The 27,799-nt window shown below is 40.8% G+C and overlaps 1 protein-coding gene across 16 annotated transcripts in view; it reads right to left on the minus strand.

Annotated features, from left to right (window-relative positions):
* Nucleotides 1-12,476: 12,476 nt before the first annotated feature.
* cyst (rho guanine nucleotide exchange factor 18 cysts) overlaps nucleotides 12,477-27,799 on the minus strand; it is a 1,629,610-nt gene continuing 1,614,287 nt past the window's right edge. For all 16 annotated transcript variants that reach the window (XM_070090333.1, XM_070090340.1, XM_070090337.1 and 13 more), the window contains one exon: nucleotides 12,477-15,829. In XM_070090333.1, the coding sequence (XP_069946434.1) occupies nucleotides 15,081-15,829 (749 nt within the window). In that variant the 3' untranslated portion in view covers nucleotides 12,477-15,080. The remainder of the gene's footprint in view (nucleotides 15,830-27,799) is intronic.

A 27,799-nucleotide genomic window follows, 5' to 3' on the forward strand; every position in this document is an offset into this window, starting at 1 on the left:
ATATGGAGAAAAAGAGAGAGGTTAAGAGAGTGGTGAAGCAATGTAAAAAGAGAACAAATTAGAGAGTGAGTGAGATGTTATCAACAAATTATGTTGAAAATAAGAAAAAGTTTTGGAGTGAGATTATCAAGTTAAGGAAGCCTAGAGAACAAATGGATTTGTCAGTTAAAAATAGGAGAGGAGAGTTAGAGGTATTGGGAAGATGGAGGGAATATTTTGAGGAATTGTTGAATGTTGATGTAGATAGGGAAGCTGTGATTTTGTGTATAGGGCAAGGAGGAATAACATCTTGTAGGAGTGAGGAAGAGCCAGTTGTGAGTGTGGGGGAAGTTCGTGAGACAGTAGGTAAAATGAAAGGGGGTAAGGCAGCTGGGATTGATGGGATAAAGATAGAAATGTTAAAAGCAGGTGGGGATATAGTTTTGGAGTGGTTGGTGCTATTATTTAATAAATGTATGGAAGAGGGTAAGGTACTTAGGGATTAGTAGAGAGCATGCATAGTTCCTTTGTATGAAGGCAAAGAGGACAAAAGAGAGTGCAAAAATTATAGGGGGATAAGTCTGTTGAGTCCTAGATAGTAGGTTGGTAGACAGCAACCGCCCAGGGAGGTACTACTGTCCTGCCAAGTGAGTGTAAAACGGAAACCTGTAATAGTTTTACATGATGGTAGGATTGCTGGTGTCCATTTTTCTGTCTCATAAACATGCAAGGTTTCAGGTACGGCTTGCTACTTCTACTTACACTTAGGTCACACTACACATACATGTACAAGCATATATGTAAATACACACCCCTCTGGGCTTTCTTCCATTTTTCTTACTAGTTCTTGTTCTTGTTGTTTATTTCCTCTTACCTCCATGGAGAAGTGGAACAGAATTCTTCCTCCATAAGCCATGCGTGTTGTAAGAGGCGACTAAAATGCCGGGAGCAATGGGCTAGTAACCTCTTCTCCTGTATATATTACTAAATGTAAAAGGAGAAACTTTTGTTTTTCCTTTTGGGCCACCCCGCCTTGGTGGGATACGGCCGGTGTGTTGAAAGAAGAAGAAGAAGTCTGTTGAGTATACCTGGTAAAGTGTATGGTAGAGTTATTATTGAAAGAATTAAGAGTAAGACGGAGAATAGGATAGCAGATGAACAAGGAGGCTTTAGGAAAGGTAGGGGGTGTGTGGACCAGGTGTTTACAGTGAAACATATAAGTGAACAGTATTTAGATAAGGCTGAAGAGGTTTTTATGGCATTTATGGATTTGGAAAAGGTGTATGACAGGGTGGATAGGGGGGCAATGTGGCAGATGTTGCAGATGTATGGTATAGGAGGTAGGTTACTGAAAACAGTGAAGAGTTTTTACGAGGATAGTGAGGCTCAAGTTAGAGTATGTAGGAAAGAGGGAGATTATTTCCCAGTAAAAGTAGGCCTTAGACGAGGATGTGTTATGTCACCGTGGTTGTTCAATATATTTATAGATGGGGTTGTAAGAGAAGTAAATGCGAGGGTCTTGGCAAGAGGTGTGGAGTTAAAAGATAAAGAATCACACATGAAGTGGGAGTTGTCACAGTTGCTCTTTGCTGATGACACTGTGCTCTTGGGTGATTCTGAAGAGAAGTTGCAGAGGTTGGTGGATGAATTTGGTAGGGTTTGTAAAAGAAGAAAATTGAAAGTGAATACAGGAAAGAGTAAGGTTATGAGGATAAAAAGATTAGGTGATGAAGGATTGGAGGGAGAGAGTATGGAGGAGGTGAATGTATTCAGATATTTGGGAGTGGAAGGGTCTATGAAAGATGAGGTGAATCATAGAATTGATGAGGGGAAAAGGGTGAGCGGTGCACCTAGGAGTCTGTGGAGACAAAGAACTTTGTTCCTGGAAGCAAAATGGGGAATGTATGAGACTATAGTTTTACCAACACTTCTGTATGGGTGTGAAGCATGGGTGATGAATGTTGCAGCAAGAAGGCTGGAGGTAGTGGAGGTGTCATGTCTGAGGGCAATGTGTGGTGTGAATATAACGCAGAAAATTCGTAGTTTGGAAGTTAGGAGGAGGTGCGGGATTGCCAAAACTGTTGTCCAGAGGGCTGAGGAAGGATTGTTGAGGTGGTTTGGACATGTAGAGAGAATGGAGCGAAACAGAATGACTTCAAGAGTGTATCAGTCTGTAGTGGAAGGAAGGCGGGGTAGGAGTCGGCCTAGGAAAGGTTGGAGGGAGGGGGTAAAGGAGGTTTTGTGTGCGAGGGGCTTGGACTTACAGCGGGCATGCATGAGCGTGTTCGATAGGAGTGAATGGAGACAAATGGTTTTTAATACTTGACATGCTGTTGGAGTGTGAGCAAAGTAACATTTATGAAGGGATTCAGGGAAACCGGCAGGCTGGACTTGAGTCCTGGAGATTACAAGTACAGTGCCTGCACTCTGAAGGAGGGGTGTTAATGTTGCAGTTTAAAAACTGTAGTGTAAAGTACCCTTCTGGCAAGACAGTAATGGAGTGAATGATGGTGAAAGTTTTTCTTTTTCGGGCCACCCTGCCTTGGTGGGAATCGGCCAGTGTGTTAATAAAAAAATACATATATATTTTTTTTTTTTTCAACAAGTCGGCCGTCTCCCACCGAGGCAGGGTGACCCAAAAAAAGAAAATCCCCAAAAAGAAAATACTTTCATCATCATTCAACACTCACCACACTCACACATTATCACTGTTTTTGCAGAGGTGCTCAGAATACAACAGTTTAGAAGCATACACATATAAAGATACACAACATATCCTTCCAAACTGCCAATATCCCAAACCCCTCCTTTAAAGTGCAGGCATTGTACTTCCCATTTCCAGGACTCAAGTCCGACTATATGAAAATAATCGGTTTCCCTGAATCCCTTCACTAAATATTACCCTGCTCACACTCCAACAGATCATCAGGTCCCAAGTACCATTCGTCTCCATTCACTCCTATCTAACATGCTCACGCATGCTTGCTGGAAGTCCAAGCCCCTTGCCCACAAAACCTCCTTTACCCCCTCTCTCTAACCCTTTCAAGGACGACCCCTACCCCGCCTTCCTTCCCCTATAGATTTATATGCTTTCCATGTCATTCTACTTTGATCCATTCTCTCTAAATGACCAAACCACCTCAACAACCCCTCTTCTGCCCTCTGACTAATACTTTTATTAACTCCACACCTTTTCCTAATTTCCACACTCCGAATTTTCTGCATAATATTTACACCACACATTGCCCTTAAACAGGACATCTCCACTGCCTCCAACCGTCTCCTCGCTGCTGCATTTACCACCCAAGCTTCACACCCATACAAGAGTGTTGGTACTACTATACTTTCATACATTCCCTTCTTTGCCTCCATAGATAACGTTTTTTGACTCCACATATACCTCAACGCACCACTCACCTTTTTTCCCTCATCCATTCTATGATTAACCTCATCCTTCATAAATCCATCCGCCGACACGTCAACTCCCAAGTATCTGAAAACATTCACTTATTCCATACTCCTCCTCCCCAATTTGATATCCAATTTTTCTTTATCTAAATCATTTGATACTCTCATCACATTACTCTTTTCTATGTTCACTTTCAACTTTCTACCTTTACACACATTCCCAAACTCATCCACTAACCTTTGCAATTTTTCTTTAGAATCTCCCATAAGCACAGTATCATCAGCAGAAAGTAACTGTGTCAATTCCCATTTTGAATTTGATTCCCCAAAATTTAATCCCACCCCTCTCCCGAACATCCTAGCATTTACTTCCTTTACAACCCGATCTATAAATATATTAAACAACCATGGTGACATTACACATCCCTGTCTAAGACCTACTTTTACCGGGAAGTAGTCTCCCTCTCTTCTACACACCCTAACCTGAGCCTCGCTATCCTCATAAAAACTCTTTACAGCATTTAATAACTTACCACCTATTCCATATACTTGCAACATCTGCCACATTGCTCCTCTATCCACTCTATCATATGCCTTTTCTAAATCCATAAATGCAATAAAAACTTCCCTACCTTTATCTAAATACTGTTCACATATATGCTTCAATGTAAACACTTGATCTACACATCCCCTACCTACTCTGAAACCTCTTTGCTCATCTGCAATCCTACATTCTGTCTTACCTCTAATTCTTTCAATTATAACCCTACCGTACACTTTTCCTGGTATACTCAGTAAACTTATTCCTCTATAATTTTACAGTCTCATTTGTCCCCTTTCCCTTTATATAAAGGGACTATACATGCTCTCCGCCAATCCCTAGGTACCTTCCCCTCCTTCATACATTTATTAAACAAAAGTACCAATCACTCCAACACTATATCCCCCCCTTCTTTTAACATTTCTGTCATGATCCCATCAGTTCCAGCTGCTTTACCCCCTTTCATTCTACATAATGCCTCGCGTACCTCCCCCACACTTACATTCTGTTCTTCTTCACTCCTAAAAGATGGTATACCTCCCTGACCAGTGCATGAAATTACTGCCTCTCTTTCTTCCTTAACATTTAAAAGTTCCTCAAAATATTCTCGCCATCTACCTAATACCTCCCTCTCCCCATCTACTAACTCCCCTACTCTGTTTTTAACTGACAAATCCATACTTTCCCTAGGCTTTCTTAACTTGTTTAACTCACTCGCAAAATTTTTTCTTATTTTCATTAAAATTTCTTGACAGTGCCTCTCCCACTCTATCATCTGCTCTCCTTTTCCACTCTCTCACCACTCTCTTTACCTTTCTTTTACTCTCCATATACTCTGCTCTTCTTGTAACACTTCTGCTTTGTAAAAACCTCTCGTAAGCTACCTTTTTCTCTTTTATCACACCCATTACCCCTGCATCCTTGTTTATTTTGTGATCTATAATATTTGTGTATTACATTAAGTCTTGCATATTTTATATTTTGTGTACGTGTTTTATGTGCTTGTGTGTCTTATTATTATTATTAAGACTACGTATTCTTGAAGCAGTTCTAATACAGTTGACTAGAGGTTCCACAGAATTAGATATGTGATTTGAGGGTGCCATCACTTAAAAAAAAAAAAAAAGGCATATTTGTTGGGTGGAAAGTTATCAGAAACTTGATTTATTTTTAAGTTTCATTGTTATTAAAAAAATAAGTAAAATATTGTAAGCAGTGCTGTTGTCTTTAAATGCACCATCAGTTATAAAATGTTCATAGAAAAATAGGCTGTTCTGAACAATGCAGTTTTCAGGACTGTATTTAGATTTAAATGGAGCACCTACTGTATTGAGTTGCAGGTTATGTGGGCTTCTTAAGGGTCAGTGGAACTATGTTGATGCTGCACAAGGTGCTCTCTCCAAGGAACTGATGCTACCCCTCAGTGTCCTTGGATTAAATCTGATTGCCGCACATTCCCCAGATGTATGTGTCCTATGGGTTTAATGTTTTACGATTATGAAGTTGGGCTTAAATGAGGAGGATTGTTATTCTTCATGGGAAAACATTACCCATCAATGCTTAAGAATTGCATAGCGCCTGGCTAATCAGGTTTAATCTGATTTCTTGGCTCGAGTCATCAGCATTGAAGGATCTCTTGACATTTGGGTTTAGCATTTAATTTTAATTGTAATATCGTGATGTCTTTAGAAATTTATACATGGGTTATGTTTTGATCAAATATGAATAAATTAAAAAAAAAAATGCTGCAATATTATTATAATCAAAACAAAGTGTTAAACCTAGCAGGATCATACAGCACTGTTATGGAAGAATTAACCATTGAACTCCTCTTCAAGGGGGGCTCCTTCTTGTGGTGAAGAGGCTCTTGGTCTGAGGAATCAGACCTGTCGGTCTCCTTCCTCAGACTGAACCTAATTACCCCCCAATCCCCCCCTCCCAATCCCATCCTCCCCTTTTTCCTTTCCTCCTCCTCCTCCCCACCCCTCCCTTTTGCCCTTCCTCTTTTTGGCCTTTGGGATTTCTCCCACAGGTGCGCTAGTTCCTAGGTAGGGGAAAGGATACCGGGGTCCATCCCATTCCATTGAGGTTCTTGGTGGTGGCGTAGTTTGCTGTGGAATCTGGATCGCCTGGGGATATCCCGATCCCTCTCCGGTATCCCGAGTAGCTTTGGGTGTCTTTCGGGCGACGGGTGTATCTCTGGAAGCCACCTTTCGGATTCTGGGGGTGGTGGCTGAAGGAGGTATGCTTTGTGGCGGATATCCGGCCGCTCTCTCTTTTGTCCACCAAGATAGCTCGGCAGATGTGAGGTTGCTATCCCGGATTGCTGGTTTACTGGCATGAAGGGTAGGGTATGGCACGGGTTCCATGCTGCATCTGTGCTACTAGCGGTGCTGAGGTCCTCTTGGGCGCGGAGGGAAATTTCCGGCCCTTTCATTCCTCCTGGGAACTATTCCTCCCCGCTCCCCCCTTTTTTTTATTCTTTTTTTTTATTTTTATTTTCTTTTCTTCTTTCTTTTTTTTCTTAAAAACAAAAAGCAAAGGAGTAACCTAACCATGGAGAACCCAATCCATGAACCCACTACCCCCGGGCCCCTTCTTGATACCGCACCCCATTCTGACCCTGCCTTGTTTTTAGACCACTCTTCGGACACTCCTGATGCCCCTGTACCTCTTGCTGGTGCTGTTTCCTCACCCACTTCAGGTACCGGGGCTTCGACTGACTCCTTCTATTTGTCTGACCTCCGCTCTCCTTTGACTATGCTTCCGGCCTCTCCCTCTACGGTACGGCAATTTTCGAATCGCCAGCCCATTTCACGCCGGACCAACTCCGGTCCTACTCCTAAACGCCAACGTCAATCTCCTGATGATGCTCCTTCATTACCTTCCCATTCTACTCGGAAAAGGCCGACACGTCATGCACTCCCTCTCCACGCTCAGTTTCGGACCACAAAATGGACTAAATTCTTTACTTTAAGACCGATTTCTTCTTCTGCCTATCTTTCTGACCATAGTATTGGCAAAGCGCTCCTGCGTCATGTTGGTAGAGATATTTCATTTCATGCTCTCAAGAGCGGTACACGCATCGTCACTGTCCAGAATGCTACCCAAGCTCATGATCTTTCTCTCCTTTCGAATATCGATACTACTCCTATCACTGTTGAAAAACATCTTTCTCTCAATTCTTGTAGTGGTACTGTCATTCTGCCCCATACCATAGTCCAACAGAATTTCCAGTCATGTGGCAATGACATTCTTGAACAGCTGGAACTCCAGGATCTCCCAATCCTCAAAGTAGACACTTATGTCCTTCCTGCCCGTGGGCGGAGACGTTACCCTTGCAATGTGGCTCGTTTAACTTTTGACAGCCGAGAACTCCCGTCCTTTGTATATGTCGCGGAACATCGGTTACAAGTTCGAAAGGTGATACCTACACCGCAACAGTGTAGAAATTGCTGGCGTTTTGGTCACCCAGCAAAATATTGCAAATCTATAGCCGAATGCCCAGTCTGTGGTGCCGACGACCATTCTAATACATCTTGCAGTCAACCTCCATCTTGCCTTAATTGTAATGAAGCTCACCCTTCGCACTCCCGCCGTTGCCAGGTCTACTTAAATGAACATGAAATCCGTTGCCTCAAAGAGGCAGAAGGTCTCCCTTATGCTATGGCAGTTACTCATCTCCGCCTCCAAGGGAGACTGCCCCGTGTTTCTTATTCTCGTGTTTCAAAACATCCCCCCACTAATGGGGTCCCATCTTCTGCAGCCTCTGTTGTTACCCCTCCCATAGCCACTCTGGCATCTAATCCTTTTGCTCTCCTTGGCTCTGACGTCCCAACTACAACTCAGTCTGTTCTCACATCTTCGCGTCCTTCCTCACAAGCCCCAGTATTGACAAGACCTCGTACGACACCTTATACCAATCGCCCCTCTCTCAGAGGTCCAAAAAATCCACATTGCTCAAATCTTCTTTTCCCCTTCCTTCCCTTCTTCTACCTCCACACTTTACCTTTCCAGTCTCTGTGCCTAGTTCTTCCCCTCTCTCTGGCTCTATTACAAGTGTGAAGATTCACCCTCCTCCTCGTACTATGCCTTCCACCCCCGTCCCCTCCCAAGTTACTCCCTCTTCTGCCACCTCCCAGGTTTCTGCCTCTTCTGTCCCCCCCACACTTCATCTCCAGTCCCTTACACTCTTTCGTCCCCCTCTACTTTGGTACAGTCCATTACTGTCCCAATCTTTACTCACCCTTCCCCTTCTACCTCCAATATGGTCTCCCATACATCTTTGAATTCAGAAACACTTGAAGCCATTTCAGAATATATTGCAGAGACTAAACCTTCAATGGACACTGATTCACTTCCTGTTCCTTCTCTTCCCTCTCCTCCATCTTCACAACCCCATTCTTCGCAACGCTCCATTCCTTCGCTGCTTGAACGTCTTCCAATGCCACCACACATTAGACTTTTCTAACACCTCTAGTCCATAGGTGCCTTTCCCTACGGATTCCTGGTATTTTCTTCATCGCCAATCATGGCCTATTTACAGTGGAATATCCGCGGCCTCGGGTAATCGGGGTGAGCTTCAGATGTTGCTTTCCAGGTTTTCCCCTGTTGGTGCTTGCTTACAAGAACCAAAATTACACTCAGCTGTTTTCCAACCTATCTCAGGATATAATTTATTGTATTCTTCGGATCCTTTCTCAGATGGGACCTTTAATGAAAGTGCCCTTCTTCTATGCAATGATATTCCGTACTGTCAGCTATTTGTCCATACCTCGCTGCATTACACTGTAGCCCGTATCCACTTGAATAAGTGGTTTACAATATGTTCTTTATATCTCTCTCCTTCTCGAGCATTTTCTATCCCAGACTTTGCCTTTCTTGTTTCATCCTTACCACCACCACCACTTCTGTTACTTGGTGATTTTAATGCCCAACATTTCCTCTGGGGGGGGGTCTCATTGTGACTCACGTGGCATTCAGTTGGAGGCTTTTCTCGCCTCTCACCCCCTCCATGTTTTAAATACGGGTACTCCCACCCATTTTGATCCTCGTACTCATACTCTCTCTTGCATCAATCTATCAGTCTGCTCTTCCTCCACTGCACTAGACTTCACCTGGTCTGTTCTACCGGACTTACATGACAGCGATCATTTTCCAATCATTCTTACTTCTACTTCATATTCACCACCTTTCCGTAGCCCTCGCTGGCAATTTGGGACCTTTACTCGCAGCTCACTGCTTTTAGTGAGGTTCCTTCTTCATCTTCCATTGATGAGCTCCTACACCTCTTCTCGACGTCAGTTTATACCGCAGCTTCTCATTCTATACCCCAAACCTCAGGCAAGCATTCTCAGAAGTGCGTGCCTTGGTGGTCTCCTGCTTGTGCTCGTGCAGTACATTTGAAACGCGCTGCATGGGGCAGGTACCGATAAAATAGAACCAATGAGAGACTTCTTGATTTTAAGCAGAAGCGTGCGATCGCTCGCCGTGTCATCCGTGATGCTAAACGCACTTGCTGGCGAGACTATGTTTCCACCATCACCTCTGCTTCCTCTATGAGTGCAGTCTGGAAAAAAGTGAGGAAATTGAGTGGTAAATACTCTCCTGACCCGGCTCCTGTTCTACGGGTCGCCGGTATTGATGTAGCAAACCCTCTTGACGTTGCCATTGAAATTGGCACTCATCTGGTCCATATTTCCTGGGGGCTCCATCTATGCCCCTCGTTTCTTTCCTCAAAGTCTGCTGGAGAGTTAGTACCCTTGGACTTTTCTTCTCTCAGAGAAGAACAGTATAATGTGCCTTTTACACTTCAGGAACTGGAGGCAACACTCTCAGCTTGCCGATCATCGGCAGCTGGACCTGACGACATTCATATTCGTATGTTACAACATTTACATCAGTCAGCCCTTGTAGTCCTCTTACACCTCTTCAATCTTATTTGGGCACAAGGGGTTCTTCCCCAGCTGTGGAAATCTGCCATTGTTCTCCCTTTCCGAAAGCCGGGTACTACAGGACATGATGCCTCCCACTATCATCCCATTGCTCTTACTAGTGCAGTTTGCAAAGTGATGGAATGTCTGGTAAATCGCCGTTTAATGTGGTATTTAGAGACACACAACAGTCTCTCCGCTAGTCAATATGGCTTTCGTAAGGGCCGTTCTACCATAGACCCCTTACTACGCTTGGATACGTATGTTCATAATGCCTTTGCAAATAATCACTCAGCTAGTGCCATATTTTTTGACCTTGAGAAGGCGTATGACACAACTTGGAGGTATAATATTTTGGCCCAAGCCCACTCCTTAGGCCTCCGAGGCAATCTACCATCCTTCCTTAAGAACTTTTCAACTGACAGACACTTCCGTGTTCGAGTCAATAATGTGCTTTCCCCGGACTTTGTCCAAGCTGAAGGTGTCCCTCAGGGATGTGTTCTGAGCACAACACTTTTTCTCCTTGCTATAAATGATTTGGCCTCTGTTCTTCCACCCAATATTTGGTCATCACTCTATGTTGATGACTTCGCTATTGCTTGTGCAGGCGCTGACTGTCATCTCATTGCAGTTTCTCTCCAGCATGCGGTCGACCATGTTTCCACTTGGGCCACCACGCATGGGTTTAAATTTTCCAGTACCAAAACTCACCAAATTACTTTCACTAGACACTCTGTCATCTCTGATCATCCTTTGTATCTCTATGGCTCTCGTATCCCCGAAAGGGATACAGTCAGGTTTCTAGGCCTTCTCTTTGACCGTAGGTTATCCTGGAAACCTCACATTACCTCTCTGAAGGCAACTTGTCACAGCCGGCTAAACCTTCTTAAAACCCTTACTCATCTTTCCTGGGGAGCTGATCGTCGAACTCTGCTTCGCCTACATTCAGCCCTCATTTTATTGAAACTCGACTATGGTGACCAGATTTATTCAGCGGCCTCTCCTGCTACTCTCTCTAGCCTTAACCCCATCCATCACCAAGGATTACGTTTATGCCTTGGTGCTTTTCGCTCTTTCCCTGTTGAGAGCCTCTATGCAGAAGCAAATGTTCCATCCTTGTCTGATCGCCGTGATGCCCATTGCCTTCGCTACTATGTACGCTCTCACGATCTCCACAATCCTTCCATTTATAGAATGGTCACCGATATTAGTAGACATTATTTGTTTGCTGCCCCTGTTTGCTCCGTCCCTTTTCTCTTCGCCTACATTCGCTCTTCTTCCCTTCAGTTACCACCTTTATATGTTCATGTAGCATCTCACTTTTCCCTACCCCCCTGGGAAGTTCCAGCTGTTCGGGTCTGTTCTTTCTCACTCCCTTGCTCGAAAGCCCAACTGCCTACGGTGGCTTCCCACTCTCTTTTTCTTGATCACTTCCATTCTCATGCCATCGCTGTGTACACAGATGGCTTTAAGTCTTCAGACGGTGTCGGATTCGCAGCAGTGTTTCCGGACAGCGTCGTGCGAGGGCATTTACTATCTTCGGCTAGCATTTTTACTGCTGAATTGTATGCCATTCTTGCAGCACTTATTCGTATCGCATCTATGCCTGTGTCATCATTTGTGGTAGTCTCAGACTTCCTTAGTGCTGTACAGGCTGTACGAAAATTTGATACATCTTACCCCTTAGTTCTCCGTATCCAACTTTGGCTACGCCGTATCTCTTCCAAGCATAAAGATATTGTTTTTTGTTGGGTCCCTGGTCAAGTCGATGTACAGGGCAATGAACAGGCAGACACTGCTGCGTGGTCAGCAGTACATGACCTACCAATTTCCTGTAGAGGTGTTCCATTTCTGGACTATTTTGCTGCAATAGCTACCCACCTTCACACCCATTGGCAACAACGTTGGTCAACTCTGCTCGGTAACAAACTTCATTCTATTAAACCGAGCATAGGTTACTGGCCGTCTTCTTGTCATCAGTGCCGAGGTTGGGAGACCACTCTCTCCCGCCTTCGCATTGGCCACACTCGTCATACTCATGGGTATCTCATGGAGAGGCACCCTGTTCCTCTCTGTGAGCAGTGTCAAGTTCCAGTATTAATTAGCCACATTCTGTTAGACTGCCCTCTCTTTCAACGAGCGCGCAGAATTTACCTCCAACGTCGTCTTCGTTCTACTACTCTCTCTTTACCTTCCCTTCTTGCTGATGGACCCTCCTCTAATCCTGACTCTCTCATTGACTTCTTGACAACGACTGATTTACTCCACAAACTCTGATGATGATACCTTTCGCACTCCCCTCAGCCCTTTCTACTTCAGTCTCTTGCTGCCCTTTACCCTTTCACCATCTACTGCCCCGCTGTTATCCGTAACCTATTACTCATCCATCTCCCTTTTGCCACCTGATGCCCTTGCTTCCTTCCTGCCCTGCAGTGCTGTATAGCCCTTCTTTTTTATTATAATAATAACCATTGAACTTGCAAGTAACATTGAATGACTTTGGAAGGAAGGATAAGCTTTTTCATTTCCTGTATTGTCAAATTTAGCTGAAATGCTGGTGCATGTTTTGACTGAAGAATACAAAAGTTAGGAGGGAAGGGTAAAAAATGACATCATAACATGATAAACAGTTTATTCCTTGGACTTCTATTCACAAAATAATGTATTAAAATGCTTTTGTTTAAGAGCAAAAGCTTCATATCAGATCAACCTCTTAGATCTCATTACTTAGTCTTGTCCACTGGTATAATATCACATGCTGCCAAACTGACTCCAGGCTTTACTAGTTATGATGAAACTGACGTCAAAAATGGCACACTAGATTTTAACTCGTGCTGACTGGTTCCAGGCAGTCCCCTTTATGACAAAGTTGCACTGCTTTCCTGTATACTATTCAAGCACCAAAGAAAGTTCTTGAGGACTATAAAACTGACATCATCTATGCCAGAAGATTTAAGCAGGAAAACTGTAACTTTAGTTTACATAAAGGGCTGGGCATCTGCTATGGAGATAGAATAAATAGATTAAAAATAATATTTTCCCCCGGAACACAGGATGCTATTCTAGTGGACAGAACAATGGTCAATTTTAGTGTGACATTTCTGAAACAACTTCAGTAAATAATGGAATGTTCTGTGTGGCTTTTTTTTTAAACTGGTAAGCTGAACCCTTACTTGTTTGAAGTGTTGAGAGAGTTGCCATATCATTCATTTGGTAGGTAGCTAGATAACATTAGTTTGACTGCTCTTGTGAAAAAATGGTACTCAAAGTATGCAGAAGATTTCAAGGAGGTTGATTAATCCTTTTAAAATAAAGGTAATTAACTAAACTGAAATATCATTAATTACTGTGCAATTAACTATATAAAATGAAGAATAAAACTAAACTTAAAAATTGTATGACCAAAGAATTACAGAGGTAGTCACTCTGCTACTCTGGGCTTCAGACTAGCTACATTATTTCTCATCTAGGAGTAACTCCCCATCCAATGAGAAATGGTGTGAAATTAGTTTTAACAAAAGCAAAAATGCCATGTAACACATGAGAATCATGACGTAATCTACTTTCTAAATGTGGCCACAGACTGCCTTATGAAGCAGATTTAGCAGTATTATGGAAGACCAAATATGAACATGAGATGGAAACCTGAGTATTGGACATATTTAACATGGTTCATTTTCTGTATTGTGAATAAAAAAAATTGAACCATATGTAATTCATCCAATGCCCATTGCTGATCCAGTTGTAAGTAAAAGTAGTCTAATGAGTAGTGTGTTGTGGCAGAACTCTCTTATAAAAGTAACAAAGAGGAAGGTAACAGCAACCTTGATTTTTCTTGCTTCCATCAGGTGAGGCCGAGGTACTGTAATGTAACATATCAGCAAAATTTAGCTTCTCAAGCTTTAACAGCCCTGATTTCAGGAATGTTGAGGACACTAAATTATGACTTTACTAAATATTCAAATTAAGTTGCAAAAAGCTCAATTCTGCTGACGATGTCACAATTATGGACTGAATAGTAACTCTCAACACAGTTCCTTTGCCAAGGATCATATCAACAGAGATGAAGCAATAAGTAATACAAATCATGTTCTCACACTTCACTGCAGAAATATCTGTACATATTATTAAAGTTAGATCCTATCAAATGCACAAAAAAATGACCCCTAGGAATGTTGTTTGTGCTGGTCATAATTAATTACACTGTACACTGACCTAAACATTCAGCACAACACATTTACCCCCATCCTAACATAGCATTACACTGGCTATACATAATTTCCAACCTATTTATTGTTTGCCAGTTTTGCCTGGAAGTTTTGGCTGATACACATTGAGCTTTAGGAAAACAATGAATTCTAGATACATGTTAGATATTACGATACCCTATATTCCCTCTGGGCTAACATACAGCAATTACAACATAGAAATCATTATTATTTGGAATGTACACACTGTCATCCTGGCTACATTTTTACATTAATATATTTATTTAAAATAAAAAACTAATAACACACACTATAAAGTTTTATATAAAAAAAAAGCCAGTTAAATAAACAAATCTGTACCGCTTAACTGTACTTACACCACTCAAGGCAGCTCGCACAAGAATGCATTTTGAAAGCCGAGCAGCCTCTCTCCCCTTGAGGCTGCTCCCTTCCCTACGCTTGGGGGTGAGAGGGAAAAGAGGGGGCAGTAAAGGCCACAGGAATGTGCAACCAGTCAAGTGTTTCACACGTATGTAAAAAATAACCATTCGAGTCATACACAATGAACTTTCTACACCATTTATCTCCCTTTCATTCTTTTATATAAAAGTAGCTATCATAGCTTAATAGGACTGCTGAACCATCGACCTTGCACATTATTATGTGCTAAGCAGCGTCTGCCAAAGGACAAGTTAGGATACACCTATCACACGAAAGTACGAACTCCCACTAGTGCTGTGTACCAGTAGCCGGAAGACAGTGTGTGGGTGTATACGTGTTTTATGTACAAGTCCCAGACTCACGGCATACACTTAGTAATGATAATAATGTAAACACTAAGGGTCATGTAAATGGTGGTGGTGTGTATAAAGGAAGGAATGCTTTAATCACAGGGACAGACGCTAATCACGGCTGACAGAGGTATAACAATTCTGCTGCTAAAAAAAATAGCTGAATCGTCATACTCCTGAAACTATATGATCCCTAGAAAAGATAACTAGAGAGAAGCTCTTAGAAGAATATGATATCCTGGTCAGTGTCAGGGTCTTTAATTCGCTGGCCAGGGCGTGTGCTAGAACCCATGCCAGACCCTTCTTGTGTCAATGCCTCTGGTGTGGTGTTGGCACGTGTGGTGGGCACAGTAGGTTTGCTGGGCAGCTTAGGGTAAGTGTTAGTGCGGGTGGCACGGGCACCCTGGGCGGTGGTGGCAGTGGGTGGGACTCCCCCAGGGCTAGTGGCTGGAGACCCATTCTGTAATGTTGCTGGGGATGAACCTGTGCGCTGGTGGGAATGACCAAGAGAAGGCTCCTGAAGTGAAGGTGGAGGAGATGCTAGGCGCTGGTATCCTATAGTCATGCGAGATCCTTTACTTTCTCCAGGCCCTTGACTCAGTTTTAGGGGTAGCATTTGTTGTACTCCACCAATAGCTGCTGGATTTATATGAGGCCGATGATCTTGATTTGGGGAGGATGCTCCCCCTGTGCTACTTGATGAAGAGCCTGAGCTACTACTGCTTCCAAGCTTAGCTAATTTCATAGGCAGTTGTTGCTTAACTGATATAGCAGCTTTCTGCTGATTGGCAGCTGAAATGAGGTGTGTAGGTAAAGACTGATTGGAATCACGCTTGATAAGGTTTCCAAGGGAAGCCGTGGAATTACGGTGTTTATGGTCAGTACGTGGGCGCACTGGGGCTGCCGTACTTGTTGGTGAACTATGTGGAGATCCCTGAGTCATCTGGCCAACATCTGCACTCACACTCCCTGTAACAAGAAATGCAAAAGTACTGTACTTTTTCTAATCATTCAATAATAGAATTGATGAAGTTAAAAAAAAAAAAAGGCAAAATAATCTTGCCTAATGTTTAAGGAAAAAAAGTTAAAATCAAATACAGCAATGGCTAGTGTTAACAGTTTTAAGAGGTGACTGGGCAAGGTTTAATGGATTGTTAGTCAAACTTTGCCAATAATATGGTAAAGTTTTTTCAGTCTTAACTAATGCCTTTTAAGAAAATTTACTCTTGTAAAAAATTATTTACCCTATTTTCCACTTTCATAGGGTGGGGAGGTACTCCATCTAGGATAAAAATACATTATATGAAGAGGAAAATATAACACAGAACAGTAACTAAGAAGAAATGGACATTAAGAATACATAAGATATTGAGGAAAATCTTTCATATATAATATCCCATAAAAATACCCATAGTAGTTAGTATATCAGCCATTTCATAATAAGTTAGGTATAAATAACTTGACAGATTTTGCAAATGCTGCCTCATTGGAGTAACTAGTCATAAAGAGTAGTCAACAGATTTAACAGGAAGAGTAGAGAAACAGTCAGATTTCTAACAAGCATCACAGAGTGGTAATACACAAAGTTCAGACTCGGCTAAGTAAAAATTTCAGTATCATAGGCACATTTCTAGCACCTTTATTTCTTATTCTCACAGCATACACACACACCAGTATCAAAACACAAAGGAAACTTGCTACAGTAGAAAACAAAAATTAGATATCACCCAAGTCTTCCAATAGACAAATGTCAATGACAGCTACATGATATTCAGTGGGGCAAATTTCAACTGCTTAAATATGAGAAGAATGAAGATACAGAAGACAGTCTTAGAAAGAGAGGGATATGTAAAAGACTTAGGAATAATGATCTGTCATTTGAAGAACACAACAAAGGAGAGCAAGACAATGATAGGATGGATTAATGAGACCTTTTGAGTTGATAAATAAGACAGGTGTAACACTGGTATCTTTACTGTTGAAAAATTTCACTTCTGCTGCAGACTTCTTCAGTAGAATATAGGCAAATATAATGCTGAAGACAGTGGATGTTTCCAAGTGTTACACATGTCTTATTCATTTGGTTCTCGGTACTATACTGTATACAGTTCCATTATAAATACCACAGAAGCAATGCCAGTGATGGTACTTTTCAAATCTATTATGATCCACTCCACAAAGGTGGCAGTAAAGCAACTGCAAAGAATTACAGACTGATAGCACTAATGTCTCATATCATACAAATCTTTGAAAGGGTCCTAATAAGCAAGATCGTCACCCCATTTAGATACCCATCATTTGCACAACCCAGGGCAGCATGGGTTTCGAGCAGGTTGCTCCTGCCTATCCCAACTACTGGACCACTTTGACATGATCTTGGATGCTCTGGAGGAAAACTAAAATGAAAATGTATACAGAGACTTTGCAAAAGGCTTCAAGAAGTGTGATCATGGTGTAATAGCACAGAAAATGTGTGATAAAGGAATAACAGGAAAAGTGAGTAGATGGAGGTGGCTACAGTGAAAAGCTCTGTTCCACAAGGTACAGTACTCACTCCCATCCTGTTCCCCATACTCATATCTGACAGACCGAGACGTAAGCCACAGCACTGCGTCCTTTGCAGATGACACCCGAATTTGCACGAGTGTCATCCAATGAATACACTGCAAATCTCCAATTGGATATCAACCAAATCTTTAAATAGGCTGCAGAAAACAATATGAAGTTCAATGAAGACAAATTTCAATTACTCGGCTATGGAAAACTCAAAGAAATTAAAACTATCGGAGTATAAAACAAATTCCAACCACACAATAAGAATGAAAAACTTACATGAAAGACCTGGGAATGATGTCAGAAAATCTCACTTTCAAAGCTTACAACAAAGTATCTACCACGTCTGCTAGGAAAATGATAGGATGGATAATGAGGACCTTCAAAACTAGAAATGCCAAACCCATGATGATTATCTTCAAATTGCTTGTTCTCTCTAGGCTGGAATATTGCTGTACACTAACAGCCCCTTTGAAATCAGGCAAAATTGCAGACGTTGAGAATATACAGAGAACTTTAGTAAGTAGGTTTATTCAGGTATACACATATATAGTTACATAGATTATCATACATATCAGCATATGTGTAGAGAGCCTAGGATAACCCAAAAAAGTCAGACAGAGTGACTTGTTTCCATTGGGGTTCATTGGGGTTTCACGGCAAGTGTAAGTACGATAAAGCACCTAAATTACTGGGAACAGTTGAAATCCCTTGATTTGTACTCCCTAGAATGCAGGTGAGAAAGATACATGATAATATACACTTGGAAAATCCTAGGGGGACTAGTCTCAAATCTTCACATGAAAATCACTCCCTACAAAAGCAAAAGACTCGGCAGGAGATGCAACATCCCTCCAGTGAAAAGCAGGGGTGCCACAAGTAAGCAAAAAGACAACACTAAAAGTGTCAGTGGCCCAAGACTATTCAACTGCTTCCCAGCATACATAAGGGGGGAGGGATAACCAATAGACCTCTGGCTGTCTTTACGGAGGAGCTGGACAGGCACTTCATGTCAGTACTTTACTAGCTGGGCTATGGTTCATATGTCAGTTTACGTGCAGCCAGCAGTAACAGCCTGGTTGATCAGGCCCTGAGCCACTATGAGTCCTGGTCATAGACCAGGACATGGGGGTGTTGACCCCTGAAACCTCATCTGGGTATACTCCAGGTATACACAATTTATTTTGTGCTCAGTGCAGGAAAATGTACAAAGGTAGTTTATTGTCCATATTCAGTCAATAAAGCATTAATGCCTAAATTAATTAAAATGTTCTCTTTAAATGAAGATACAATACCTGATAATATATATATGGAAGATACTTGAAGACCTGGTCTCCATTCTGTATACAGTGGACCCCCGCCATACGATATTAATCCGTTCCTGAGAGCTCATCGTTAGCTGAATTAATTTTCCCCATAAGAAATAATGGAAATCAAATTAATCCGTTCCGACACCTCAAAGTATGAAAAAAAAAAATTTTTTTTTTACCACATGAAATATTCATTTTAATACACAAACTGAAGAAGACATGCACAATTACTACTCTACTAAGAATAGAATACTACATGACACTTACCTTTATTGAAGATCTGGTGATGATTGATGGGATGGGAGGAGTCAAGAGAGTGGAAGTTATTGTTTAGAAAGGGAATCCCCTTCCATTACGACTTTAGGTAGCAAGTCCTTTTCCAGGGTTACTTCCCTTCTTCTTTTAATGCCACTAAGACCAACTTGAGAGTCACTGGATCTCTGTCGCACAACAAATCTGTCCATAGAGCTCTGTACCTCCCGTTCCTTTAAGACTTTCCTAAAATGGGCCATAACATTGTCATTGTACAGGTTGCCAACACGACTTGCAGTAGCTGTGTCAGGGTGATTTTCATTCGTAAAGGTTTGCAGTTCAACCCACTTTGCACACATTTCTTTAATCTTTTTTTTCAATTCCATACTAATTCTCGCCCTTTTTACCACAGGGATGGCACTAGAAGCTTTCTTGGGGTTCATGGCGACATATTTTGCAGTTACAAGCACTAAAAACACTGGGATTATGTGAAATGTACCGAATGTATGCGTAGATGCGACTGCACTGGCTGGCTTGTAAACACTGGCGCTGAGGCCACATGTGGGACGTGTCCCGGACGAATCACGTAAGGCGAGTTTTTTTATCGTGAGGCGAGGCAAAAATTTTGCATTCAAATGCTTCGTATGGCGGATTTAACGTAACGCGATGGGTCTGTAAGGCGGGGGTCCACTGTACTGCCATAACTTACTGAAGATAAGGTAGGAAGTGAAAAAAAAAAAAAGTGAAAATCAGGGATGCCATATGCATGATTAAAGAACAGTACCAACATCTACAGTCCAAGACTTTTCAACCTGTTTCCAGCAAATATCAGAAATACTGGTGGAACAAAGATAAAAGTTTTCAAGAGGAAAGCAAACTACGTGTGCTATCTTTTGCAAGTAACCTGTCATAGTAAGACAATTGCAGCATAATGCAATCCTTTACTGATAACATTTTGCCCACAATGGATGTTTCGAAACATCACTAAAAGATTACATTATACTGCATTTGTCTCTCTTTTACCATTATGTTGGTATTTTATACCATTTCTCTCCAAGTGCCTCATCAGCTGGGCTGTGATGGCTGCATATACCTGCAGGCCACTAGCAGCAACTGCCTAGTTGACCAGGAGGCCAACAGGAAACAGACTGGGTAGAAGAGCTCTTGAAACTGGTCACTGGTTTATGTCACAGACATATGAATTGTCAAAGCTTTTATTTCCTTCTAACATACAGCTTCTACCCAGTCCTGGTCATTGCCACTTTTGGTATATAGTAAGACCTCTCATAGTGTGCACCTACTTAGTGAGTTTTCAATAAAACAGTACAGCCTCTCCTCACTTAATGACGGAGTTCTGTTCCGAAGACCACATTGGTAAACGAATTCGTCGCTAAGTGAGGAGCATACTATAATGGTAGTGGGTTTGTGTCAAACATCTTTCATATTGTTTTAATGTCACCTTTGCACCATCTATAACATTTCTGGTATATTTTTTAATGTTTATACAGTAGTGTACTGTATATTATAATAAACAGAATAGAGGAAATCAGCTTTAATATACATTATTAGGTATGCATATTAGTCAAAGAGTCTGTCGTAAGTCCAAGTCATTGGTAAACGAGTACATTGCTAAGTAAGGAGAGGCTGTATTTACATTTTTAGTAATGCAGTTTTGCCTAGAGTTTATGCACTATAAAAGTTTTAAAAGAGTGACAAGTATAAAAACTTTTCTGTTCAAAGGCTTATAAGGTAGAATAAAATTTTTCTTTGTCATTATTATAAACAAAAAAATTGTAGAGTGATCTGTATGATTCATGTCAGCTACTAAAACAGATGACTCACAGCTGTCTACTACTCAATTGAGCTACATAACCATCTCCAAACACTTCTAAATCAAGCAAGAGAAACAAAGAATTTAAGGTAGGGTAAAATTCTTTCTTGTTAATTGTTTTGCATATTTTATAGTGATAAGATTGTGCATTAAATTTAAAATAGTCATTGAGTGAGTGTAAACCTTCTCCATTTTCTCTGGAGGGAGAGCCATGCTTATTTTGCACTGTAATATGTGGAGTGTCTTGATGACACACATGTCATGGGTACATTAAAAGTACTTGTGAGGTTTCACACTTATAATACTGGCATTTTGGAGCCAATTAACTTATAAACAATGACTCCCTCTTCCTACACTGGGACAAATATTATTTTCTTAAATACAAATTATAAATAATATATTTTTCTTGGCTATTTTTGTACCAAATGCATTCAAACTCTGTTTATGCTCATTTTACACAAGTACAGAGAACTCATATTTGTTTGGTAAAGATTGGTGAAGAACTAAAGATTCAGTATACAGTGGACCCTCGCCTAATGCTATTAATCCGTTCCTGAGAGCTCAATGTTAGGCGAAATTATCGTTAGGCGAATTAATTTTCCCCCATAAGAAATAATGGAAATCAAATTAATCCGTTCCTGACACCCCAAAGTATGAACAAAAAAAAAATTTTACCACATGAAATATTAATTTTAATACACACAAAAGAAGACATGCACAGTTACATGACACTTACCTTTATTGAAGATCTGGTGATGAATGATGGGATGGGAGGAGGAGAGAGTGTTGATGGTGTTAGTGTTTAGAAGGGGAATCCCCTTCCATTAGGACTTGAGGTGGCAAGTCCTTTTCCGGGGTTACTTCCCTTCTTCTTTTAATGCCACTAGGACCAGCTTGAGTCACTGGACCTCTGTCGCACAACATAACTGTCCATAGAGGCCTGTACCTCCCATTCCTTTATGACATTCCTAAAGTGTTTCACAACACTGTCAGTGTACAGGTTGCCAACACAGCTTGCAATAGCTGTGTGAGAGTGATTTTCATCAAAAAAGGTTTGCACTTTAAGCCACATTGCACACATTTCCTTAATCTTTGAAGTAGGCAACTTCCTCAATTTCTCTATCCCTTCCTCCGAAGCAGTTTCCTCAGGTGTGGCCTCTTGCTGTTGAAGATGATCTAGCAGCTCATCAGTGGTTAGTTCTTCATTGTCCTCCTCCACCAACTCTTCCACATCCTCCCCACTAATCTCCAACCCCAAGGACTTCCCCAATGCCACAATGAATTCCTCAACTGGCATAGGATTCCCAGGGTTAGCCTGAAACCCTTCAAAATCCCTTTTGTCTGCACATTCTGGCCACAGTTTCTTCCAAGCAGAGTTCAAGGTCCTCTTAGTCACTTCCTCCCAAGCCTTACCTATAATGTTTACACAATTGAGGATGCTAAAGTGATCTCTCCGAAACTCTCTTAGAGTCAATTGAGTTTCTGAGGTCACTACAAAGCACCTTTCAAACATAGCTTTTGTGTGCAGTTTCTTGAAGTTGGAAATGACCTGCTGGTCCATGGGCTGCAGGAGAGGAGTGGTATTAGGAGGCAAAAACTTGACCTTAATGAAGCTCATTTCCGCAGAGTCGCTTTGCCACGTCGGAAGGATGACCAGGAGCATTGTCTAATAACAGGAGGCACTTAAGGACTAATTTCTTTTCAATTAGGTAATTTTTCACAGTGGGGGCAAATGCATGGTGTAACCAGTCATAGAAAAAGTCCCTAGTGACCCATGCCTTACTGTTTGCCCTCCACAGCACACACAAATTAGCCTTGAGGACATTGTTTTTCCTGAACACTCTGGGAGTTTCAGAGTGATACACCAATAAAGGCTTCACTTTGCAATCACCACTAGCATTGGCACACATCAACAGAGTAAGCCTGTCTTTCATAGGCTTATGTCCTGGGAGTGCCTTTTCCTCCTGAGTAATGTACATCCTGTTTGGCATTTTCTTCCAAAACAGGCCTGTTTCGTCACAATTAAGCACTTGTTCAGGTTTCAGTCCTTCACTGTCTATGTACTCCTTGAATTCCTGCACATATTTTTCAGCCGCTTTGTGGTCCAAATTGGCAGCCTCACCATGCCTTAGCACACTATGTATGCCACCACGATTCTTAAATCTCTCAAACCAACCTTTGCTGGCCTTAAGTTCACTCACATCATCACTAGTTGCAGGCATTTTTCTAATTAAATCGTCATGCAACTTCCTAGCCTTTTCACATATGATCGCTTGAGAGATGCTATCTCCTGCTATCTGTTTTTTGTTTATCCACACCAATAACAGTCTCTCAACATCTTCTATCACTTGTGATCTCTGTTTCAAAAACAAAGTTGCACCTTTGGCAAGAACAGCTTCCTTGATTGCCGTTTTCTTGGCCACAATAGTAGCAATGGTTGATTGGGGTTTTGTGTACAACCTGGCCAGCTCGGAGACACGTACTCCACTTTCATACTTAGCAATGATCTCTTTCTTCATATCCATAGTAATTCTCACTCTTTTTGCTGTAGGGTTGGCGCTAGAAGCTTTCTTGGGGCCCATGGTGACTTATTTTGCAGGTGCAATCACTAAAAAGGCTGTGATAATATGTTCCGATTGTATGCTTGGAAGCGACCGCGGTGGCTGGCTTGTAAACACTGGCACCCAAGAAACAAGTGAGGCGGGCTCAGGCTGCATGTGGACGCATCTCGAACGAACCGCGTTGAGTGAGTTTTTTAGCGCTAGCCGAGGCAAAATTTTTGCATTAAAATGTATCGCTAGGCGGATTTAACGTTATGCAATGCGTTCGTTAGGCGAGGTTCCACTGTATTTACATTGTTAGTACAACAATGATTAGCAGCGAGTGAGGACTGGTGGAAGTTGGTGTGGCAGGGAGGTAGGTGGGTTGGCTGTAGGCCCAAAGGAAGGACTCTGATCAGCAATGCTAGCTGTGTCATGGACGCATTCAGTAAATAGACTAGGACAGATGACATAATGACAATGATCTCCCTCACATTACTCACCTGCCCTTATACCCACCTATTCCATCCTCATACCCACACCACTCACTCTCACACAAACCTTTTCTTACCCTCTATTTATAAATGAAAAGAAACAGTACTAATGTAAAATACTGGAAGAAAATTCTCTGGAATAAACTGAATATTATGGCTCAGGAATGCATTAAAATTTTTTTTATTGTTTGTTATTGAAAAATAGATTTTAAGTACTGAGCAACTGACTTACATTGTACAGTACATGTAAATGGCATTTTTAGCCCAGGATATCTCAAGAAAGTCAAAAAATGTGTCTAATTTCCAGGTTTCAAGAGGTATAATGTGCTGAATTAATTGTAATATCATAAGATTTCCTTGTACATAAAAGAAATAAGGGAAAACAATTATTTGTGTCAATTCATATTGCACAGTAGACTCTCGATATAATGGACTTTCAAAATTATGGACAAAATCCACTGATTAAATTTGTAATTACATATAACTCCTTTGTTTTTACATTTATGTCTTGCAATATATTTTTAAATTGTTTTCCATGGGGAAGTGGAATAGAATTCTTCCTCTGTAAGCCATGCGTGTCATAAGAGGCGAATAAAATGCAAGGAGCTAGTAACCCCTTCTCCTGTCTATATTTTTTTTTTTTTTTTTATTATCACACCGGCCGATTCCCACCAAGGCAGGGTGGCCCGAAAAAGAAAAACTTTCACCATCATTCACTCCATCACTGTCTTGCCAGAAGGGTGCTTTACACTACAGTTTTTAAACTGCAACATTAACACCCCTCCTTCAGAGTGCAGGCACTGTACTTCCCATCTCCAGGACTCAAGTCCGGCCTGCCGGTTTCCCTGAATCCCTTCATAAATGTTACTTTGCTCACACTCCAACAGCACGTCAAGTATTAAAAACCATTTGTCTCCATTCACTCCTATCAAACACGCTCACGCATGCCTGCTGGAAGTCCAAGCCCCTCGCACACAAAACCTCCTTTACCCCCTCCCTCCAACCCTTCCTAGGCCGACCCCTACCCCGCCTTCCTTCCACTACAGACTGATACACTCTTGAAGTCATTCTGTTTCGCTCCATTCTCTCTACATGTCCGAACCACCTCAACAACCCTTCCTCAGCCCTCTGGACAACAGTTTTGGTAATCCCGCACCTCCTCCTAACTTCCAAACTACGAATTCTCTGCATTATATTCACACCACACATTGCCCTCAGACATGACATCTCCACTGCCTCCAGCCTTCTCCTCGCTGCAACATTCATCACCCACGCTTCACACCCATATAAGAGCGTTGGTAAAACTATACTCTCTATATATATATTACTATATATATTACTAAATTTAAAAGGAGAAACGTTTGTTTTTCCTTTTGGGCCACCCTGCCTCGGTGGGATACAGCCGGTTTGTTGAACGAAGAAGATTTTTAAATTGTGTGTGCAGTAATATATTAAATATACTTTAATATATATTTCTGCTATTCTTTAATATTATTCTGATTTAATGGACACTTGGACAGTCATCCTTCAATAATATTAGTCCAGTATATCAAAGGTTCATTGTATATTCCATGTGGGGCTATGTCATGCCATGTATCTTCCCATGTTTTAAGCACAAAACACCTGAAATACATAGTATCATAAGAAACTAGTGTACATAGTGCCAGACATAAAAAAAAAAAAATTGCTTTCGAAACAAAAGAAAAAATGCTACTTGGTAGCATCACGACAATATCGCTGACAGCAAGTCAATTTTTGCCAACTTCAACATGCTATAAAATAAAGTTATTATTAAATTGCCTTTTCTTTGTCTTATTCTATTCAGAAAAATGTGCTCTTTTATTCCATAAGAATTATTTTTTCTCAAATTCTGCCACACGATTAATGTAGATGTAAAAGATAAAATACAAAAATTCAGACATGTGAAATTTACTATTATCCACAACTTAGCCCTTTCACTGTCTAGACCCCCAAAATTAATATTGCTCCCAGTATCCACTTACAAAAAAAAATCTTCTGAAATGGTAAAGAATCTTTTCTTGAAAGTAATGACACCAAAAGTACGAAATCTGATGGGAAACTTATGGAATTAGGCAAGTGCAAAATTAGTGGTCTAAGCACAATTTATGACTGGGAATTTTGCCAACTTTAAGTCAATTCCATTGCTCCTTTCAACCAATTTCTTAACTATTTCGCTAGAATGACTTGCATTCTATCGATTGAGCAGAAGAAACTGCCCATTCAACTATTACAACTACCCTATAAAGTTCAAAGTTAGTAATTTGGCCAATTTTACATAAAATAAAGAAAACACCAATTTATATAGAGTCCCAAATAAACAATGTAGATATTCCTGGCACTAAACAATTTTCTTGTTGATATTCCTGGCACTAAAATATTTTCTATGTTCATTAATCACATTCCCATTTCTCTCCTATATTATACTTGCCTTCAAATTCAAATTCATTTATTTATTTAGAAGTAATACATTGCAGTTATGTATTTACAATAATGGGTTGCATTATGGGCCGACTTAATTTAATGGCTTACTATGTACTTAACATTAAAGAAATTTATCATAGTTGTACAATACTTCTATTAGTTATAAATGAATCTAATTTATATAAACCAAAGGATATATTCATATTTTCAAAAATGGTTTTTATGGAGCATGATTCAATTATATTCTTGTCGACAATGGACAACAGATTCTAAAGTAATTATTGTAATTATATTATGGGAATATAACATTGTGATTTGCTGAAAGTATAAGAATGCTACAATTTCTACTTCCAATACTGTTTTTGGGTAGGTATTTATACCACTACGTAGTATTAGTCAATGTATGAGCTTGGTCGTCTAGTCTTGAAGTTAAGATTTAGGCAATTTATTGGTAAAATTGAGTCTAGGGTGAGTAAGTGGCTTTTGAGAAAAGTCTTAAATTGAATTTCAGACCGGGTTTCTTTAGTATTTTCTGGTAATGAATTCCAAATTTTGGGGCCCTTTATGTGCATAGAGTTTTTACATAGTGTGATATGGACACAGGGGTACATCAAAAAGAGATCTGTGTCTTGTGTTATGGTCGTGTGTCCTGTTACGGTTGGTGAGGAGAAGTTTGAGTGGAGGGTTTATGTTTGCGTGTGTTGTTGTATGTATGTAGTAGCCGCATGAATAAGTATGGATTTACTCTATTTCCCGGATGATAAAATATAACCAAGAATGATTAGCCATGGTTTATGGTGTCCCAATAATTGAATCAGACCTATTAAAAACCCATAAAACAGACTAAGGGTGTAGGAGGGCCCTAGCCGTCCTCAGAAAAATTAGTCAAAATCGAATATTTCTGCTATTCTGGGCCCTAGTTAAAGCTTCTTTCAGTCCTGAAACCAAGCAAAATCATCTCTATTTCAGTAGTATGTCCTCCTTTCTATCAAATGATACCATGAAATAGCTAATATAGCCATAAAAATCATCCTAGAAAACAACTCGATTCAGTATTTAAAATCAAACACATTGTCAGATTTTGGCTTTTCCCATCATGCACCACAGGATTTTTTGTACTGTGCACACTCACCGCGAAGACCCATTCTCTCACATCTATGCCAAAATTTACTGCTCACAACTTATCTGAGTGAGCTGAGCTCATGTAGAGCTATGTGAGGGGACACTAGTCTAAATGACAGCCACTGCAAGGGTTAAGACTTGCAAGTTTCTTCGAATGTATTGAAATTTTAAAAACTTCATATTTCTATTGCTGGGAAATATGCTCTATCATGAGAATAGTGAAAATTTATTTAAAACTGTGATGAATTAATTTTAAATTCTTAAAAATAAACATAAGCATTTAATTGTGAAAAAATAAAAAACTGGATGGGCAGAAACATCTGAGGATTCATATGAAATTAAATAGTTATGAGAACTTTGCCATTACAGTTATGATGTCCAAACCCACCAAAATT

This window comes from Cherax quadricarinatus, chromosome 31 (genome assembly GCF_038502225.1).
Source record: "Cherax quadricarinatus isolate ZL_2023a chromosome 31, ASM3850222v1, whole genome shotgun sequence".
In the NCBI taxonomy this organism is placed as follows: Eukaryota; Metazoa; Arthropoda; class Malacostraca; order Decapoda; family Parastacidae; genus Cherax; species Cherax quadricarinatus.